This window comes from Monodelphis domestica, chromosome 2 (genome assembly GCF_027887165.1).
Source record: "Monodelphis domestica isolate mMonDom1 chromosome 2, mMonDom1.pri, whole genome shotgun sequence".
NCBI classification, from domain to species: Eukaryota; Metazoa; Chordata; class Mammalia; order Didelphimorphia; family Didelphidae; genus Monodelphis; species Monodelphis domestica.
Genome location: NC_077228.1, coordinates 36553128 through 36574658, shown reverse-complemented (window position 1 = coordinate 36574658; position 21531 = coordinate 36553128). Strand labels below are relative to the sequence as shown.

Sequence of the window (21531 nt, the reverse complement as noted above, 5' to 3'; positions counted from 1 at the left end):
CTGTTTCATTTGGGGGCTTTAGATGAAGAAGCAGCAGCCTTCTACTTCAATCCTCTCTCACATGAGCATGAATTTGCTTATCAAATTATGGTACTGTCTTCTTGGTCTTTTGGATGCTTTTTGAAATCACAAAGAACTCAAGGGGATGGAATGCAGGATAAATAAGTGTAATGGAGGATGTACTGAGAGAATGATGGCCACAAACTGAAGAGATCCCCTGGTCAGAGAGGGAAGACTTAAGTTCCACTAGTCATACTGTGGATGCTCAGGGGAAGGGAAAAGATAGCTGTGCAGCCTTTGCTTTCTCCATGCTTTTGCCTAGGACCAGCATCCCTAAAGATAGTGTAACAGCAGTATTGTGGAACTCCATGTCCTTTAAATGACCATTGAGAAAGACACATGTAAAACCCAGTGGAATTGGGCATCAGCTATGGGATGGGGTGGGGGGAGGGGAGGGAAAGAATGATTCTTGTAATCAAGGAAAAATGTTCTAAATTGGCTAATTAAATAAAATTTTCAAAGTGAAAAAAAAATGACCATTGAGAGCTAAGGTCACACGCTAGCAACCTTTTCCTGAATGAGTGTGCCTTCTAATCATTGATCGTTCAGAGTCAAGAAGGACTTGCAGATCCAATCTAGTATAACAACTTTATTTTATGGCCATTGAAGCACAGAAAGATTAAGCATTTGACTACAGACGTACAAAAGATCCTGTGCTTAAATCAAGGTCAAATGACTCCTGGTCTAATATGCTTTCCACTACGGTACTCTTGTGCTTATAAGAAAATGGGGTTTTGTTGAGAGTTTCCCTTCAAATACAACTTCTTAGTATAGTGTAATAGTACCTTGGAAAAACTGGAAGCAAAGCTCTCGGAGCAAAACTAAATTTCTTAAGATCCACATTTTGAGATTTATTTATCTGCATCTATTGGGAAAAGAAAACCATAGGTTTATTCTTGATTACACATGAATAAATTTAAACAAATAAATGGTTTAATGAAGATTCCTGGACATATATAAAGGTTATAAAATAGAAGTAAAAGTGAGAATATAAAACAAAGCAAGAAAACTACAGCTGGGTGCCATTAAAATAATTGTGGACTGCCAGATGAGGTGGTTTGGTATTTGTGGAAGCTGTGGTTACATCCAAATCTATGTATTCAGCAACTGTCACCATATCCCTTTCTTTAGCGTCTCATGATTTGAATCCTTCAATCTCTTTTCAAATGAGTACTCTAACATCAACCTGGCCCACTCTCTGTTTCTACAAGAGGATATATACTGCTCCAACCCAAGCTACTAGACAGGCTTCATAATACAGCATGAAGGAATATTGAAGTCCATTCACTGAGTACAGTGATATGGCATTCTAATCACTTTTCTTTCACCTGGTAAGAATTCTTGGATCATTTGCGAAGGGAGCTCTTATTTAATGTCAGCAAGGCAGAAGTACAAAAAAGCACAGGTGATCTGAGACCTTACAAATGGAGGTAGGAAAGAGGCCTTTCAGATATGACCTCTAAATTCCGTCTTCCACTAAAGACAGAGAGGGCCCCCCAAAAAGATGATAAAGGAGTTCACAGTTTACTTTTATTAGTAAGTTCCTAAAAGTACAAACAGGGCAAGAGTGTGATATTGGGTAAGAGATTGAATAGTGAAACCCCCCCCCAAATATTGGTGGGCTAGATCATTGGGCTAAAGCTTTTTTTTTTTAATAAAAAAACTTTACCTTCTTTCTTAGAATAGATACTAAGTATCCATTCCAAGACAGAAGAGTGGTAAGGACTAAGCAATTGGGGTCAAGTATCTTGCCCAGTCACCTAGTGAGGATGTGTAAGAGGTCAGAAATGAACCCAGAATCTCTAGTCTCCTAGCCTGGTGCTCTATTCAATGAACCATTTAGCTGTCCCAAACTGGGCTAAATCTGATAAGATTAAATGTAATATAATTAATTTCTATGAAAATATTCAACTTCACAAGAATAAGACAAGGAGATATGGTAAAAATCTAGAGGTTTTAGTGGACAAGAAGCTCAATATTAGTCAACTATATGGCATAGTGGCCAACAAATTTAATGTAATTTTAAAATTATGAAGAAAGGTGGTGTTTCCAGGACAGAGAGGTGGATGATAATTTTACTCTAGTATGATTTTATCAAACAATGAACATCTGTAGTATTCTGTTCCATTCAGGATGTACATTTTAGAAAAGACATTGATAATCTGGAGATAGTGTAGAAGGCAAATGATGATGGAGGGCCTGCAGATCATGCCATCAGGGTCTGTGCTAAAAGAACTGGATACCCTTATATCAGATAAGATAGTCAGCCGAATATATACACATATTTAATGAATATGCAGAGCTAAACAATAGAATATCATTCAGAAAACTAACCTTGAGGCGTTTAACTGGAGGAACAGATGAAATGGCATCCCTATGTCTTAAATCAGTTAAGTAGGAAGAAAATGTTGGCACTTTCACTTGTGACTTTTGTGCAACTCCAATTTTACCTTTGAAAAGAAATTTAGTATTTTTTAGGATACAATTACATATTCTTATAGAATCTAATTTCTCAAAATTTAAGTTACTTTTTCTCATATTGTATTCAAAAGAAATAAAATTGTACTTAGGGACTATATTTAGCATAATGTAAATACTATATTTTGATGTTTAAAATTTTTTTATTTTATTATATATATATATTATAATTATTACCATTATCAAATTTTAAAGCCTGAAATGATCCCATTTAAAGGAACTCACAGCAATCATGTCCACATGTATCTTTATTTTTACAGTGATGGTGGCAGTCTCTGTTTCCAGATATTTTGCAAGTGTTCTTTCTGTTGGAGGTGCTTCCTAAAGCATAAATAATAATAATAATAATAAATATTTCAATGATAATAGTAATAAATTTATTATTGTACTTAATTTAATGTAACTTTCTTTTTTGAAAATTTCATTTAGTCAATTTAGAACATTATTCCTTGTTTAATGTAACTTTCATTTTGTTTTATACATTGTGAAAGAGGCATGCATGCAAGATAAAGCTGAGGACAGAAGAGCTATCAATCAAAAGGAACATTCCATTTGGAATGTTCCTGGGAAAGTCAGTTGGAGCCAAGCCAGGCTGAACTGGGCTGAGAAGCTTCTGAACTGGACCCCTTTTGGCTTCTGAAGCTGGGGGAGAGGCTGGTGAACTAAGTTTTGGCTGCTTGTGGCTGATGGTGAAGACCCTGAAGTTTTTGCTGAGGGATTGATATTTATCTGGCTGGTTAGAAGAAAAAGAAAGAAGAAAAATGTTTGTACTCTTATCTCTCTCTGACTGTCCCTGCTAGTGACTGATTGCCATTTCCCCAGTATCCTCAAAACCAAGGCTCCTTGTATAGACTAGGGAAAACCCCATCCCTCTTACCTCATCCTCTATCCTTGTCCTATCTTCCCCAATAAACCTCCTTACTTGAGAAAGGAAGAGAAGAGAGTATTTTCTCTGAAACCTCATAATTCACTCTGGGAAGGAGAAGGGGGAGGGGAAGCTAAAGGCTTCAGAAGAGGGGAGGAAACAGGAGGCATTGAGGGAGGAGGGTAGGTTAAAAACTTGATCCATTAGTCATCCAGTATTGATCAATAGACACCCTCAAGGGTATCTCTCTATTACAGAGTCTCCCTCTATTACAACATTCATTAAACAAAATGACTTTGAGTATCAGTCTCCCTCAGATGTTACCATATTCCTTACATACTATTCAAGAATATTCTCCAGAAAAGTCACAGTTGACCTTGGCAACCAATATGAAGGCCAATTTGGTAGTGGTGTGTAGGAATTGATTGGAAGAGAAAATAACTGAAGGTATAAAAGACCTGTTTTGAGATTAAAGTAATAATAAAGTCAAGAATCAATGAGGTCCTCAGGTAGGGTGGTAACAATGAAAATGATAAGTGATTATTTTAAAAAATTATTCACATCAAGGGCTTTTTAGACTATGTTGATTAACTTATGGCTAGGTTGCCTTTAAAAGCAATTGACACCAATACTTTCTGAAGCATTGCAGTTAACCAAATGGCAACTTAAATACTCTACTGACTTTCAAAAGCAAAATTGGTTATGACATAAATAACTTAAAGTGTGCTCTTGAATGACTATTTGAAATCTGTTTTAGAGTAAGTATCATGTTTTAACTTTGTTTTAAAAATTCAGATGATGTGATGATGCCTCAAAGACTACAAGATGAAGCCACTATTTATAATCCAAACAGGTTGTTGTTATTCCTACCTCATTCTCTACCAAAGGAATCTCTAGCTGCAACCCTGGGGGCTGGTCTGATTGGTGAGAACTCACCAACATCTAGCTCCTCCTACCCTACCTCACCATCATTCTGTCACGTACCCCAACAATCAGAACTCCAGGACCTGCCTAAGTGCCACATTCATGTCACCTATCCCAGTCACTCAACCTTACATTCTTCCCATCATGCCACAATAGGCTTTCTCCCTCTGGTTGTGGGAACAGTAATCAAGTCAAAATTACCATTATTTTTGTTAAAGGAGCATAATTCTGGTATCCTCAAGTTTCTTCCACTTACTATCTCTGTGACTTCACCCCTTTCCTGGCCACCACTTCTCTATATGTTTTGTCTCTCTCACTAGAATGAAAGGTCTTTGAGGTCAGAGGCCAAGTCTCTCCTCTTTAATTAAATTTTTCCCAATTACATGTAAAAACAATTAATTTTTTTTTAATTTTGATATCCCTTCTTCCCTTCCTTCCCCTTTCAATGAGAAGGCAGGCAATTTGATATAGGTTATTCTTGTGCAGTCATGCAAAATATATTTCCACATTAGTCATGTTATCAAAAAACACGCAAAAAAGAAAAAAAAACAAGGAAAAAAGAAAGTAAAAAATAGTATGCTTTGTTCTGTATTCAAACTCTATCAATTCTTTCTCTGGAGGTGAATAGCACTTTTCATAGAAAGGGATGATGTCACTTTTGTGATTGTATCACAAGCATTTAGCACAGTGCTTGGAAAAAAGCAGATTTATAGAAAATAGAAAAATAATTGCTAAATATATTTTCATTCACTTCATCTTCCTGGCCTCTAGTTTTTTAATCTGAAAAAAGAAAGGGGTTGGATTACATGATCTTTAAGGTCTCTTTCAACTCTAATAATTTATGATGCTATGATCATGGTTACCTAGCACTCCAAATATTTGTAACTTCATCGGTATTAAAATTTACTTCCTCCACTGATGTAGGCCACATTACAAAACTTCGTAACTTAGCAGGTAATTCTCAAGTCATAGTGACTCCAAAACTCATTTCCTTACAGACATTCAGGTGATAAGCCTCTCTGAATTCAGGTGGACCATTTCTCAGACAATGGATATAACATATATAGTTAAAGAAATAAATGTTATAAGATCATGTATCTAAACCTTGAAAGGATATAAGGGGCCATTTAATCCAATCCCATCATTTTAAGCTGACAAAATTGAGGGCCAGGTCATAACATGTCCAAAGTCAAATGCATATGGCTTTTATCACACATCCTCTTACATTTGGATATCTTTTTTTTTTTTAAACCCTTACCTTCCATCTTGCAGCAGAAGAGTGGTAAGGGCTAGGCAATAGGGGTCAAGTGACTTGCCCAGGGTCACATAGCTGGGAAGTGTCTGAAGCCAAATTTGAACCTAGGACCTTCTGTCTCTAGGCCTGGCTCTCAATCCACTGAGCTACCCAGCTGCCCCCTGCATTTGGATATCTTGACAACTGATCATCTAAGCTGGATAAAAATATCTATTTAATGCGACTTTATTTGATTACCTAAATATAATTTGCAATCTGATAAAATCTTAAACTTATAATAAAATTGTCTTTGCTATAGTCAAGGCAGATAGCTAGAGACTATGTTGCTATGGATATGGGTGCTTTATTCATGTGGAGGAGTATGAAAAAGGGAAAAGGCTACATTTGGAGGCATTAGGCTACTGGAAGAAGTTGTTATATCCTTAGGTGACAGAAGTGGTCATGAGGGTACAAACTTGGCATTTCATCACAGAGAAAGAATGAATAGAAAACTTCCTTTGCTAAAGTCAAGCATGCTAATAAACCGAGATGTTGATGAGTAAAAAAAAGGAAAGGGGTTAGAAAAATAGAAGCAAGAAATGCCTCCTTTTTCAGCCTGGGGCTTGTATGTGTGTGTGTGTGTGTGTGTGTGTGTGTATGTATACATGCATATATACATATCTCTATCTCTATCTGTCTATCTGAAATAGACATTTGTTAAGTACCTACTATGTGCGGGGCACTCTACTAAGTGCAAGGGATGCAAAGAAAGGTAAAAGACAGTTCCTGCTTTCAAGAAGTTCACAATCTAGTGGGACAAACAACATACAAATGTTATTTAGTCATTCAGTTATGTCTGACTCTTCAAGACCCCACATGGAGTTTTTTGGGCAAAGATACTGTAGTGGTTTGCCATCTCCTTCACCAGTGGATTAGGGAAACAAAGGTTAAGTAACTTGACAAAGGTCACACAGCTACTCTGAGGCCTGATTTGAACTCAAGTCTTCCTGACTCCAGGTCCAGAGCTCTATCCACTGAGTCATTTAGTTGCTTCCTTTCACCACCATAGCAAATAATTATGTACATCTGGGCTAGATACAAGATACATTTGAAATAATCAGCAGAGGGAAGTCATTAGGATATGAGATCAGGAAAGGCTTCCTGTGGAAGGTAGGATTTTAGCTAAGATTGTAAGGAAGCAAGGAGAGGGAATACTCAATGCATAGGGAACAGCCAAAACCTAGAATCTGGAGGTGGAATGTTTTGCTCAAGAAACAGAAAAAAGACCAAGGTCACAAGCCCAAAGAGTCCAAGGAAGGGTAGTGGGGAATATAAAGTATAAGAGAATGGAAAGGTGTGCGGCAGGGGAAGCTCATAAAATGCTTTGAATACCAAACAGAAAATGAGATATTTGATCCTAGAGGTGACAGGCAGCCCATAGAATTGGCTGTATGGGACACAAGGGTTCAGGGGAAGAGGAAGTGACATAATCAGTCCTATGTTTTAGGAAGATGCCTCTTTAGCAACTGAAGATGGACTGAAGTGGAGAGAGTCTTGGAGAGGGCAGACCAACCCTAGGGTTAGGCTTTTATGATAGTCTGAGTCCGAGTGTGAAGTGAAGGGGCCTATGCTAGGGTGGAACAATCAGATCCATAGGAGGAGAATCAGGGGAGAGTAGTGTCATAAAAACTTAGAAGGAAGAGAGCATCAAGGAGAAGAGGGTGATTGACAGTATTAAAGGCTATAAAGAAGTCAAGAAGGATGAAGATTGAGAAAAGGCTATTAATTGGTTTTTCACAACCAAGAGACTCTTAGCCACCACTGAAGGACTGAGTCTGAATGCAGATCAAAGCAAACCATTTTTCACTTCATTCCTTCATGAGTTCTTTTTTAATATAAACAATGTGTATCTTCTCTCACAACACGACAAACATGGAAATATGTATTGCATGATAGTATATGTATTGCCTGCCATCTTGGGGAGGGGAGAAGAGTAAGGAGGGCAAGACAGAACATGGATCACAAAATGTCAGAAAACTACAAGTTGTATCTATATGTAATCTGGGGGAAAATGTATAAAAAAAGAAAAATGAGAGACTGTAAGTGACTTTGGAGAGAGTAGTTTCAGTTGAATGATTATGTCAGAAGCCAGATGGTAGGGTTAAGACAAGAGTGAGGAAAAGAAATAGAAGCAGCTATTATAGATGCCTTCTCAAGAAGATTACTCCCAAAAGGCAGGAAACAGATAAGATCATAGTTAGCAGGGAAGCATGGTTCAAATGACAACTTTTTTTAGGATGGGGAAGACATAGACATGTTTATAGGCAATAGGCAAACAGCCAGTAATAAGGAAGAGATTGCAAAGATATAAGAGAGTGAGGACAATAAAGTAGAAAATCTGTTGGAAAAAAAAACAGAACAGAATGTGATCCCTCATATGTGAAAAGGGATTAGCCTTGGCAGGAAGGGCTACCTCATCCCTGTGAGAGGTGAGAAGGAGGAAATAGTGGCAGAAGCTAACTGTGAGGATTGGAGGAAAGGGGGAAGCTCTCTGCCAGTGACTTCATTTTTTTCAGTCAGATATGAGGCAAAGTTCTCAGCTGAAAGAGTAGAAGTAGGAGGAATCGTGGGAAATTGAAGGAGAAATGAAAAGGTTTTGAAAAGCCTATATAGTGAATAGGATAGCAAGTTCATTAGGTAGATATAAAAAGATTACTGGGGCAGGTAGGTGGTGAGGTGCATAGGACAACAGAGCATGGAGTCAGGAAGACCTGAGTTCAAATCCAGTCTCAGACACCGACTAATATGACTAGGCATGTGACTAGGCAAGTCACTTTAGCTTGCTTGCCTCAGTTTCTTTATCTATAAAATGAGCTGGAGAAGGAAATGGCAAAACTCCCCAGTATCTTTACCAAGAAACTGCAAATAGGGTCAGAAAGAGTTAGAAACAACCAAACAACAAAAGGATTGATTTCCTTGCAGGAGTGAGAGTCTATCTGAGATTATACAACATAAATTGGTAGTGGACCTAGTCAGATTGGTTTCATAACATTCTCCTTGATATTATCTATTATAATGACAAAAGTTGTCAGTTTGGAAGGAAGGAAGCAATAGGTTAAAATGCTAATAATTTTGAAGAAAACAAAGGTTCATGGATAGTAAACTGGTGACTTCTTAGCTAACAGCTAAAATGTTTATTCAAAGAATTTTAGAGCTACAGGGTAAAAATAAGCTTTAGAAACCTCTTTGAAAGATAAATTAAGACTTAAAATTCCTTTACTTAAATAAAACTGTAGAAAACTGAATTTAAAATTATCTTCAAAAAGTTGCTTGATTAAAAAAAAGTAAGTAAGGTAGTATGCCATTACAAAGTAAATGATTATAGAAATTTTAAAATTTTTTGAAGAAAAATTACTAAAATATATAAACATTACATCATAATAAGTTGATAAAGGAGTGTGAAATTTTGAACACTATTTAAATTGTGACCAGGTGGCTCCAGGTCCAATATCTAATTCTTTAGCTCTAAAGACCAGAACTTCAGTGGTCTGCTTACCATTGGGTTTACTAGAGCTACTCAAACTCAGTTGAAGCTGATCTGAATCAGAAAGCTAATTTATGAATTTGCAATTAGAAACAATTTATCAGCACACAAGATTCACTTGACTTGTCTGTCAGCACATTCTCTTGCCAGTACAGAAACTTACTTGGAAAACCAAATTAAGATCAGAAAGTTGGTTGGTGAATAGAGAGCATAAGAAAAGAAAATGGGAAATCCTTAAGAAATACTTTCAGCAAATTGTCATAATCCTCAGCTCTAGGGGTATAACTCTCAAGGAAATAAAGTGCTCACATGGACCATTTGGAACAACTCTGTCCCTGTCCTCTACCTCAAGGCTTTGCCAGTTCTTCAATAATCAGTGTTTCTGTCAATGTGCACCCTTCCTCCAATGAGGAAGATTTCAACAGTCTAACATAAAAGCTGCCATGGCTAAAAAATTTGTCCCTTTGTGTACAACCTCTTGATGAACCCAGCATGATTGGGCTTGGTTAATGGTTAGTCCTAGGACAACAGATTTATAATCTGTGATTGGGTCCATACTAAAAGATGCTCAAATTTGGTTTTGTATCTAGTTGTTTTTCATGCTGTCTACTCCTTCAGACCATAAGCTGTTTGAGAGGCTGTCTTTTGCTTTTCTCTATATTTCCAGAACTTAGCATGGTGCCTGGCACATAGAAAACTCTTAATAAATGTTGTTGTTGGCTGTTTGTTTGATTGGATTTTCCAGAGTTGCACTCTGTTGAAATCACTCTACAGAATCCAGTATCACCTCCTCACTATAATAAAGCATTAGGTGATGAATGCTAAAGCTTGAAAAAAAAATCTTATTCTACATTCTACTTCCATAATCTATGGTGACTACCACTTTACTATTTGTATTTCCATCTTTCATAAATTGATTTGTGGTTTTTTAAAATTGTGATTACACATCTAGGAAGTCATCTTAATCTCTTTAATAACTTGCCTCTGAATCACATTTTAGGATGGATCATCTTAGAAAAGTATGCTATTGTTAGGTACTACCATTCATAGTATATAAATTGTTCATCAAAAGTTCCCTTTTTCTGACATTTCCCCATTTCACTTTCTCCCTAATATCTAACATTTATACTGGGATTTGCCTTAATTAGGAACCTGTAGCACTCTCCCTCCCTAATACCTATGCAAATAAATTCAATGTAAATTTTCATTTTATATCAATTTGTTTTGTAAGAGCAAAATATTGTAAGAAGAAACACTATATCCTCAAAAGGAGCCTTGATATAGAACACAGATGGTTTTTCCCATCTTCCATATTTTTTACCTTTTCTATAGGGCCCTTTGAGGGATCTGCCTGTACTTCTTAACCTGGTCCTGATTCAACCAGAGACATAAGATATGTAAGCCAGTAACTATGGTTTATTTGTGAATGGTGAAAAAAGCACTGGACAGAGAATTAGGCAATCTCAGATCTAATCCATGATCTACCTCTAATTAGCTCTGTAAACTTAGACAAGACGTTCCATGTTTTGGCCTTGATGTCTTCATCTATAAAGAAAGGGATTAGACCAGATAATCTCTCAGCTTTAATATTTTGCGATCTCTAAGGCTCTGTTCCCTTGCCCTGAGATGGAAATTAAGGCAAGAAGGAATTACCTCCTCCCATAATACAGAAATGTACAAGACTGTCATTCTAGACATCAATTCAGTCTGGTGATTGGTGACTCAATATGGTTTTTCTCAGAAGTTAAAAATAACTTGGCTTGGAACCAGGGAATTTATTGCAGATTCTGGGAGCCTCCTAGAAAAATCCAGGAAAACTGACAAACATAATCAGGAGAGGATAATTTATATTTACCACTTGTTTATGTTGTACATAATATTTTAGTCTTCAGAGTATTTTTTGCATGAAAAAATAACTATGTGATATAGTATACATATTATAATTTCTATTTTAGAGACAATAAAACTAAGGTTGAGAGAGATTAAAGCTACAAGGTTATTAAACAGTGGAGTTCATTTAGTCTTACTCTGAGACTAGGGATATTTCTACTCTTCTGAGCTATCACAAAACCTTGTCCCTGTTTCTTACAAATGAGATAACTGGGGAAATTATATATATTCCCCCTCCCCACCCCCAATTTTACTGGATTAGTTTGATTACTAATACAATTGATAGAGGTCAATAACTAGAAAACTAAGGTACTCAGATAATATTAACTCAAACTGTAATCTTAGGTATAGTTTAAAGTTAGCAGATTTTTTTCAGGGTATCTGGGAACATACATTTCCATAGTTTTGCATAATGTGCATATGAATTTACATTAATTTGCATGTCATATTTTAAAAGCCTTAGCTGTAAATATGTAAAATAAAATAAATTGAATTTATTAGTGAACAAGTGTCTTCCGAGCAAATATTCAGAGCCATAAGGAGTAGAGTAGGGCTGAGAGCCAGCTTCCTTAGGCTGTTGGGAAGGATCAAAATAAGAACTTTCCACAAAAAACAAGGACCTCAGGCATCCCTGATACATTTAAGTCTGCAGCCTAATAAGAAATTCAGAGCTGTATATCTATGCACAAATGACATGACTTCATGTTTTTTCATATTTTAAGAGTCTTTCTCTGTGCAACTCCTTGTTTTTTTCTTTCCTGACAGGTTTGAATACTTTATTTTTGTACTCTTATTTAATAAAAGGAAAAAAGCACACACCTTTCTAACCTTTTTTTTTGTTTGTTTTAAGTCTACCACATCAGGACTATGTGGTGTCCCATACAAGTACTAACCAGGTCTGACGTTTCTTGGTTTACAAGATCAGACACCTTTTTAACTTTTTGTGTTAAAATGCAACATTTTAATGTCGTGTTTATTTAAATACAAAAAGATCATACTGGTAGAGTCCTTGAATTGACACATTAACAAACATGGCACTAGCAAGTAAGGAGGAAAGTGGCTATCTTGGCTACTATTTAAATTCATATACTTCCAAGAGGCACAAGTGATAACCTTGGCTTTATATGGTCTTTAAGCATCAATTTTTACATGTTCAGAATGGCACTTAAAATGCTAATGATTTTATAAATTGCAAATCATTTTTCTTCAAATCTAGAAAAATTTATATTTCTTGTTTATACTTTGTTAAAGACTAATCAGCTTGAAGCTGAAATCTTCAATTATTTTGGGAGTCAGGCAGGAAAAAAGTTGTTTTTATTTTGTTTTTTTTTTTACAACAGATGATGGTTATTTCATGGTGACATAAGTTGTAAATAACAGGAAAGCTTCTTTATAAACTTTATATGAACTATGATCATTTGGAGCTATGACCAAAAATGGCCCTTTGACCTGGGCCAGCCATTTCACTGGCCCTTCCAGAATCCCCACTGCCTGCTGCTACATCTCCACACTAGTTGCCTCTCCCTCCTGATGACTGCCCCAGGACAATTTAATGAATGGTATGTCCCTCCCTGCCTGGAACCTTCCATGTCCAGATGAAGCCCAGCCTCCCAACCCTTGTTCATTCGGTACTATCCTGCCTTGGCCCCTCCCCCCACAAAAGCTACCTGACTCTGAGAACTATGAAACTTACTGGAACCTTCCCCAGTGACTAACACATGCATAGTATACCCTGTCCCACTCTCTCCATCCAAGTGATTCTGAACAGAAATGGGCCCTGGGCCCTGCTCTGCACCGCCTCGTCCCCAACCTGCCCAATGTTCCCCCAAGGCCTGGCCACCCCTCCCACACATAGCCTCACCTGCTTCAGAGGGCATGAATGTGCTTTCATTGCAAACCCATTTCTCTGTCTTCTTGCACTCACTGAGACAGGACCCTTCTGGATGATCCCCAAGGCCACCCTTCCTGGCACTCAATCCCCAAAACTAGCTGGTCACCATGGCAGAGTAGAGATATTCCTTGTGTCACTCAGTAATTGCTTCTCTGAGGTTCATTCAATTCAACTTTATCATTCAATTAAGATTTTGTGCCCGTTGGGTAGACCTCCACCTGCTTTTCCCCTCATCAATGAATTTAATGCCTGGCTCCCAGGCTTTCTCTTCTCCCCAAGCCCTGGCTTCATTCTAGGGGACTACAAAACACCTACCAAGAGGGCCTCCAACATCCTGACTTACACCAGACTCCCTCCCTTTACTTTGTGATCCAGGGACACTGGCCTCCTTCCTATTCTGCACATGGGACACTCCGACGCCTGACTCTGGCTGTTCCCCCATGTCTGGAATTCTCTCTTTCCTCATCTCTCCCTTCTGGATTCTTCAAAGGTCAGCTAAAATCTCACCTTCTTCAAGAAACCTTTTCTGAAGAAACTCTCCTCTCTATCCTATAGGATGTTTTCTTCTTTTAGAAAGAGAAGAAAGAAATGGAGGGAATACTTCTACTCTAAAGTAAAAGGGGTATTGGGGTATGCTTGCTTTAATGGGTGCTGCCCCTCCCAATGGCCTTTCCTCCCTGCTACTGCTCTCCTTAGTAGGGCATCACAGTCCAGAGAGAAGGAAGGTAGACTTTGATTTGCTGAGAGGTGCTCTAGGTGTCCTAATACTTTCTCATCACTATCAGTGAAAGTCTTTGCCCCCATAGGAGGAAAAGCAAGTGGAAATAGTGCCTGTGGGGAAACACTCCTAAGATCTTTGAAGAGAGACACACTCTACTTAACACAAAACAAAAAATTTTTCCAGCAAGGGAGTGAACAAGATGGGTTGCTAGTGCCATTAATGCTAAAAGCATCCAGCAAGTGTGATTTCCCCAATGTGGAGCCCCAACTTGTCTGTGCTCTGCAGTCAGTGGTTCATTCTTTATATAACTATCAGAATGGAATGAATCAGGAAGAATGTTTAGAGGCTTATGGAGAAGGCCTAGGACTACTTTCATAGCCTCCTGAGAAATATCAGCTCTAACTAATTAACTAATTCATAGGTTTCATAGAATTTTGAGCTAGAGAAAATATTAGAAATAATTTAGTCCAACCTCTTATTTAAAATGAGAAAAGTAGGGGGCAGCTAGAAAGCTCAGTGGATTGAGAGTCAGGCCCAGAGATGGGAGGTCCTGGGTTCAAATTTGACCTTAGACACCACTTAGCTGTATGACCCTGGACAAGTCACTTAACCCTCATTGCCCAGCCCTTACCACTCTTCTGCCTTGGAATCAATGCTTCTTCTTGGCTTCTTCTGCCTTGGCACAAGATCTCTATTGATTCCAAGGCAGAAGGTAAGGGTTTATAAACAATAAATAAATAAAATAAAATGAGAAAAGTGAGACCCAAAGAGATGAGGTGACTTATTGACATGTAAAGGAAGTAGCTGAGTCAGGCTTAAGCACAGACCTTCTGACTTCTCAACAACATTTCTTTCTACTGCCTCTCTATTCATTAAAAAATATACTAATCATCTGCTATGTGCAAAGAACTATGTAATATGCAACAACACAACTTGGGAGTTCCTATTAATTTCATCAATTAAATTTTTTGAAAGCTTAAAATCCTGACCCTGGATTCCTCTGGAACTAAGACCTTGAATACAACCCACTAACCATATCTATGCTTTAATGAGCAACAGAGACATTTCTATAGGGCATTAAGTCTGGAAAGCAATGTTTTTACATATTACCTCATTTATCTTCACAACAATCTTGTGAGGTAGGTTCAGTATAAGGATTACTGTACCTATTTTATATATGAGGAAACTGATCTGCCTATGGTCAGAAAAGCTGGTATCTGGGGAGAGATTTAAAATTAGGTTTGCTCTTGACCTGTGTTAGCAAAGATGAGGCAGGCATACCCAGGAGGACCGGAGGGGGCTGTTCCCCTCCCCCTCTCCACTGGGCCTAGGGACTATATTCACATGCCCCTCCCCTCCACCCAGCAGCCCAATGTAAGCATTTCCTCTCTCCACTCTCTGAGTTAAAGCAGGGGCTCACAGGTGGCTTGAAGATGCAGTTTTGGCACAAGATCTCTAAAAGGCTTGCCAATGCTGCTCTAGACCCTTCATCTAGGGACAGTCTACTATAGCATGCTGATTTTCCAAAATAGGAACTATTGCAAATCATTCAGAACTCCAGAATATTAATAAAAACAGTATTAAAAGAAGCATGTAGAATGTAAACAAAGAAAGTTGGGAAGGATACTGCCATTTACCTGCACTAACATCTTTTCTTGGAGAGCCGTCTGAATGTCTTGAATGTGTCTCTGTTTCTACATTTCTTCGCATAGTTATTTGATTTTCAAATCTGTTGGGTCCTATGTAAAAGGCTGTAAATTTCTGTTGAATATCAAGTCCCACTACAAAGTGAGGGGGAAAAAGAACATTTTATAATATTTTAATTTGAAATCATTTATTTATTTTAAGTTCAATATTGCTGGAAGAACTAAAGAATCAAATCAAATACCTGACATGATAATAATTTAATATAATAGATAAAATTGTACATATCTAAAAATAAGGAAATACAGACAATATTGTCACAGCAACTAGAATTTGATTATCTCAGCTCATAAAATAGTGGATATAGCTTCATATTTAGGTAATAAATTTTACTGTCACTTTGGTTAGTCTTGCCTAATTCATTTGTTGCAGAAAGTTATCCTTAAAATGCTAATGTATTATGTAAATATAATATTTTTACCATAATGTCATATTTATTGCTTTTATGTCAACATAAAAATACTATTTTTGCTTTGTCAAACTTGAAATTAATTATATCTTTATCATTCCAATTAACTTACCATATTCAGAACTAATTAGATTAATGCTAAGGTCTTCAGATTGAAGAGCTCTTTTAACATCAATTTTTTTAGTCCAATTTCCAGTTTTTAGCAAAACAGAATCCCTGAAATACATATTAACATATTTTTAAGATGATACAGCCATTGAATGAAATACAAATGAATGACCCAGAGGCTGAAATGTTTTTAAGTGAAGTCACCTTCAATGCAAAAATGCTTATTTTATGATTATTATAACTAGCTCTCTTTTTTTCTGGGGGTGGAGGAAGTGGTGACAATGGTATGTCTTTTACTATCCTTTCCTTACCTCCACCTGACACTATTGGCATCACATATTAAATTAGCTCATGAATGAGATCTTGTAGCCTGTCAGTCAGCTGGAATTATGTGGCTATGCAATATTTCATATAGATAAAAGAGACTTTAATGGGCATTAGGGAAGAGTTCATTTGAGTAGAGGTAGGTCTTTCATAAATATTAACACTTATGAGAACAGTAATCACATTTACTTCTTATTTTAAAAACTGATGAAACTGATTATGTCTACAGTGTCATAACTGGTAAAAAAAAGGTAAAAAATTCAATGTAGCAATATCAAGCAAAACATGTTGCTTTGTCTACAGGATACTAAGCACTTCAAGCCTAAAACAAAACTGATCAGTTGTAATATCCTCTCAAAGCCAGCCATGATGGAATTTTGAGATAATATTCAGAAATGAATACTAAAATGTCTTTAATAAGAGCACTGGTGCATTTTTTCCAAGTCACTGACATACAGAGAGAGGTAAGCGTGTACGTCAGTGTGAAATCTTTCAGTCTTGAACCTGGATCACATTTGGAAGGTGTTTTCCTGTGTGGTAAGAGCCTAAGGAATTACCTTGTCAAAGTCACTTCTTTTCTTTACCCTTAAGGGTAACTGGTTCCTTCATGAAAAACTTGAGGGTAAATGCCAGAGATAAAAATGGCATGCTGGACATTTAGCAGTCGGGGATGCTGCTATACCCAGACACATTTTGTCTAATTTCTATGCAACGACTATTTTAAATTTAATGTTAGATTTTAGTGTGGAGAACACAGGACAAATTCTGAATTGAGTGAGGAGGGCTTTGTGCTAACATAAGTAATTAGAAACACCTGGATGGCCTCATATAGTACAAAAACAATGAATGACAAGAAGTCTTGCTCTAATAGCTCCTGAGGGCAAGGGGAAGAGCATCCTCCCACTATTGCAGACCACAGTAATGGCCTTTCATTTTTCATTCAGCTGAAAACTTTTAGGAGTTAAACTGAGAAAATCATCTGTAGGATCAAGAGGTTGCAATTTAATTGTTTCTACAGCAATTTTATTTCCCAATCTTTCTGTTGTATGTATCTCTTAAAAATATCATATTTTCACAAAAGCATACAATCCAAAATTTCATACGTACATAAGTTTATGTTTAAAAACTACTTGGTTATTTGCATCTCCTATTATCAAGGTCACATAGTGAGAATCTGGTGCTGTTCTTTTAGTCTGAAGTTGTTCAAAGTTTCTTAGGAAGACAGTCACTAAGAGTTCAGCTCCTGTGTTACTATACCTTGAAATCTTAAAAAAGAAATACAATTATGAAAGTGTTAAAAAGTGAAATAATTCTCATACATGGCTTCAGGGCTACACTAAAGAAAACTGACTCACTGAGTCCTTGGCTGGATTTTGGGCATCCCCTGACCCACCCTGTTAAGTTACACGATAATATGAGCTGTTTGTTCTAGCTGTTGTTTTTTTTTTTAAAGTAGATAATATAAAAGACTTAAGAAAAAAAGAGAACCATACCTGCTCAACTTCAAGTTCATATTTTGGTAGATGTGTAACTGTTTCTTTGATTTGGTTTCCAAAAGGGGGATGTCTATTTAAAATCTGAAAACAGAAATATCATTACATTTGATTAAAATACTGAAAATCTTATAAGTAGAATGCTGTTCATTGTCCTAAGTTTTACAGCATTTAGTACTTATAAAATTAGAAATTTTCAACATCTTTTGTGAAAATTATCCTAGAGAGGGATAGTATTTTTAAAAGAAATAATAAAAATATGAAACATTTTGTATGGTATGCAGAATAAATGAATATTAAATACCAATTCAAGTTCTCTAGCATTAATATCTTCTATTTTCTTAAAGGAAGTCAGACCTGCATTTGCCATAGCATTTGACAATGTTACACCTGGGGAAAATTAAACAGAATATGGTGTTTAAATCAACTATTTCCAATAAAATCCATTCTAACAACATTTAATAAATATAAGAATGAAAAATGAGACAAAGCCAATTTTAATTCTGAAAAATTTTCAGGTGGGTGATTAAATTCTTTTCAAGATAATTATCAAAAGTTTTATTATTTTTCATGGCTTTATTTAACAGTAAAAATACTTGGCTTCATTTTTCAGCAAGGAAGAGAGAGTATTTTAATCATGAGCAGAGTAAGTATTAGGAGGCAATGAATTAGTGCCTATGTGTGAGAAAATGCAGCCTTACTTTTAGTATTAACTGGTAATATCCTAAGAGGTTAAAAGATGGTAGTATTGCTCCACCAAAGGGTCTTGAATGTATCAGTGACTTTTTCTGCATTATTTTCCTTTCTTTGTGCATCTGTTTTTGTCTCTGTATATTTCTCTATTTTTAGCCCTGCCAGTGGTTGTCTTTTTACATGTCTTATTCTACATACAGCTCCATGTAGTGCCTCTCTTTTTGTAAATCTACTTTTGTCTCCTCTCACTTTTGATTTATCCTCTTTCCTCTCTCATTAATCTCTCTATCTCTCTTATGTAACTGAGCAAAATATATTTTATTTATAGTAATTACTGAATATTATGTTGTCTATTTAAAAGCAATCCAAATATTTCAAATTTCTTTCCAAAAACAGTTTTTTTTTCTAAAAACATTTTTAATGAAGTTCCTTTTTATTTTTGTTACCTTTATTTGGATCTCCCTCCCATTCCTCTGGTTCAATAAATATAAGCTTATAACCTAGGAGGCTAAGATTCATGTCCTGGCTCACAGGGCTAATAAATGGGACCCAAACTCAAAACTTCTGACTCCAAGAAGTAGCAATATCCTATTAGTAATAAGAATGCTGAGACAGAGACAACATGATTTGAAGTAGTCAGTATGGCCTAGAGCTCTGTGCTTTATCACTAGGGTTAAAATAAAATATACATTGCCAAAGATAGTGTCAAATAACTACTTCAGTAATTAAACACAAAATCTAGTCTTGGTTTAACAAAAATAAAAAAGCAAAACAATTTTATTAAGCCTTTACAAATATTTCCAAGTAACTTCTAAAAATTAGGTTAATAATAAGGAAATTAAGATATCTCATTCAACCTAGTTAACATATGTGGTTTTGGAAATCTGCAACATAACTTGGAGAACAGTAATTTGAAATGAATTGTTGATAGTCATTTACAAACTTAGTTTTTAATTTCATACCTACCTATTTTTTCTAGCTGTTTGGATACATGCAGAGAATTTTCCCAAAGCTTAGCTCTAAAGCATTTAGCTAAAATCAAACTATTTAATAGGACTGCAAACTTCTTTTCTTGCATTGCCAGATACTCTGACAACCCTAAAAGAAAAGAATATTTTCTTGTCATAATGATATTATTCTAGTTTAGTGGAAAGTACAGAGAAGTCATATTAAACTTTATCATACATTTTGTAATTCTTGTGCCACTTCTGAAAATTTTAGCCGTGTCTTGGGTCAAAGAGAAGTCTTGAATTGGGAGGCATCCAAGCTGAGCCTGAATAAGACTAAGATGAGGGAAGAAAGAAACGATTGATTACATATGAAGGCCACAGATTTGCCACTGCTGATTAGCTCTTTCTAGAAACTCTCCTTTCTCTCCATCACTTAGCCACTCAGTCTTGTTAATCTATTTCTTCCCACTTCTTAAATACAGATGTACCCTAAGGTTTGTTCTATTTTTTTTTCTATTTTTTCCTCTCAGAAATCTTCTTTCCTCTCATGAGTTCATTGCTTATGAAGAAGAAGCTATAACCCTGTTGTAGTGGGAAGGGCCCTGGGTGGGGAGGGAGGTGCAAGAAGACAGGTGAGTTTGCCTCTGAACTCTGACACTTATCAGCTTCAGGAGCACAGACACATCTCCAAACCTTGTTTTTTGAATGTTTGGTTATTAGGGGATACAACAAAGACAAGATAGACAATGTACTTAATGAGCTTAAAACACTAGGAAAATGTTATTCTCATTTTTTTTTCTGTCTCCTTTTTCTGATGCAGAGGCTGTTCCAAACCTCCTTGTCACCCTCCCACAACACCTCAGCTATCTCCCCTCTCAATTGAGGATTGCCTTGTAAGTCATCCAAAAAATGAGGCCATTTGCCAGAAGCTTTCTCTTTTCCCTTTCTCCTCAATTCAGATTTCTCTGATATCATCCCCTACTGTCTCTTCCTTCCTTCACCTCCCAGATGAAGAGGTGAGTCTTCTACTTACCAAGGCCAGCACCTTTGCACCTTTGATCCATCCTACCCCCTTCTAAGTTCTCCAGCAGAGTGCTACCACTATTGTCTCATTTTCTCTCTCAGTCAATTTCTTATCTCATCTCTTACTGTCTACTGGTTCCCTCCTAGGGATCCATCAGCCCTTTTCTTAAAAAATCCCAACTTAATCCTGCCATCCTTACTAGCTATCATTCTATCTTGTATTTCTTCTTAGGTAAAGTCTTGAAAAGTCTCCAATTCTTCTCATTTTACTTTCTTCTAAATCCACTGCAATCTGGCTTTCAATCTCATCATTCTATTGGAATCATTTTTCCCCAAAATCCCAAAGGCCCTTCTTGACCTCTTTACATAGTCTGGCATTATGGACTGCCTTCTCCTACTGAGTACTCCTATCTGGGTATTTGTGATAGTGATCCTTCTTGGTTCCCTTCTTAAGGGATTGCTCTTTCTCAGGCCTCCTGTGACACTCACTCCTATGTCCTAAGGCTGTCTCCTAGGCTCTTTTCTTTCTCTGAATTATCTCATAAACTTCCCCTGGAGCCAATTAGATTTATATTCAGTCCTACTCGGTCTCCTGAACTCCAATGTCATACCACCAACTGCTTATTGGACATTTTGACCAGGGCTTCCTGTAGGCATTGCACACTTGGAATATTTGAAACACAATTATTTGTTACCCCAAACCCACCTCTCTTCTGAACTCCTGTAGGAGGCCTCTTTCTAGGCCACAATTGCTACTGCTGTCCCCTCTAAGGTTACCATTACTCTATTCTATAGGTATCTCATATTATACATATATATATATATATATATATATATCATCTCTCATTAAAATGTAAGCTCTTTGAAAGCAAGACTTTTTTCTCTGTAATACTTAGCATTTATCACAAGACTTGGCACAATGGAAGATGATTAATACTCAATAATTATCACATACCTCACAAGATAATGTTTGCTGCCTTTGGCATATGAAAAACCCACCCTCCCACTTTCTTTGCCTCTCCAAGTAGTGCCATTGAACAGTAACTTCTTTTTTCTGGCTTCATTTATAGCAAGAATATCATTGAAAGGATTCAGCTCTTCCAGCAGTATGTCTAGTTGTTCTTTACCGGACAAAGATTTTATATTTAGAGTATCGAGTCAAATTAAAATTTGGATGATTCTTGGCACCTTGTGTCTCCTTTCCTGACACTGCCATTGTC

At 36.7% G+C, this 21531-nt stretch overlaps 1 protein-coding gene across 1 annotated transcript in view; it reads right to left on the bottom strand.

Moving 5' to 3' along the window:
• HFM1 (helicase for meiosis 1) overlaps positions 1–21531 on the bottom strand; it is a 125806-nt gene that overhangs the window by 25956 nt on the left and 78319 nt on the right. The window contains exons 24-33 of the mRNA XM_056815364.1: positions 19524–19621; positions 19305–19436; positions 17950–18035; positions 17646–17729; positions 17260–17417; positions 15833–15936; positions 15245–15388; positions 2764–2859; positions 2395–2510; positions 846–925 (exon numbers count right to left, since the gene is read on the bottom strand). Of these exons, the coding sequence (XP_056671342.1) occupies positions 846–925; positions 2395–2510; positions 2764–2859; positions 15245–15388; positions 15833–15936; positions 17260–17417; positions 17646–17729; positions 17950–18035; positions 19305–19436; positions 19524–19621 (1098 nt within the window). The remainder of the gene's footprint in view (positions 1–845; positions 926–2394; positions 2511–2763; positions 2860–15244; positions 15389–15832; positions 15937–17259; positions 17418–17645; positions 17730–17949; positions 18036–19304; positions 19437–19523; positions 19622–21531) is intronic.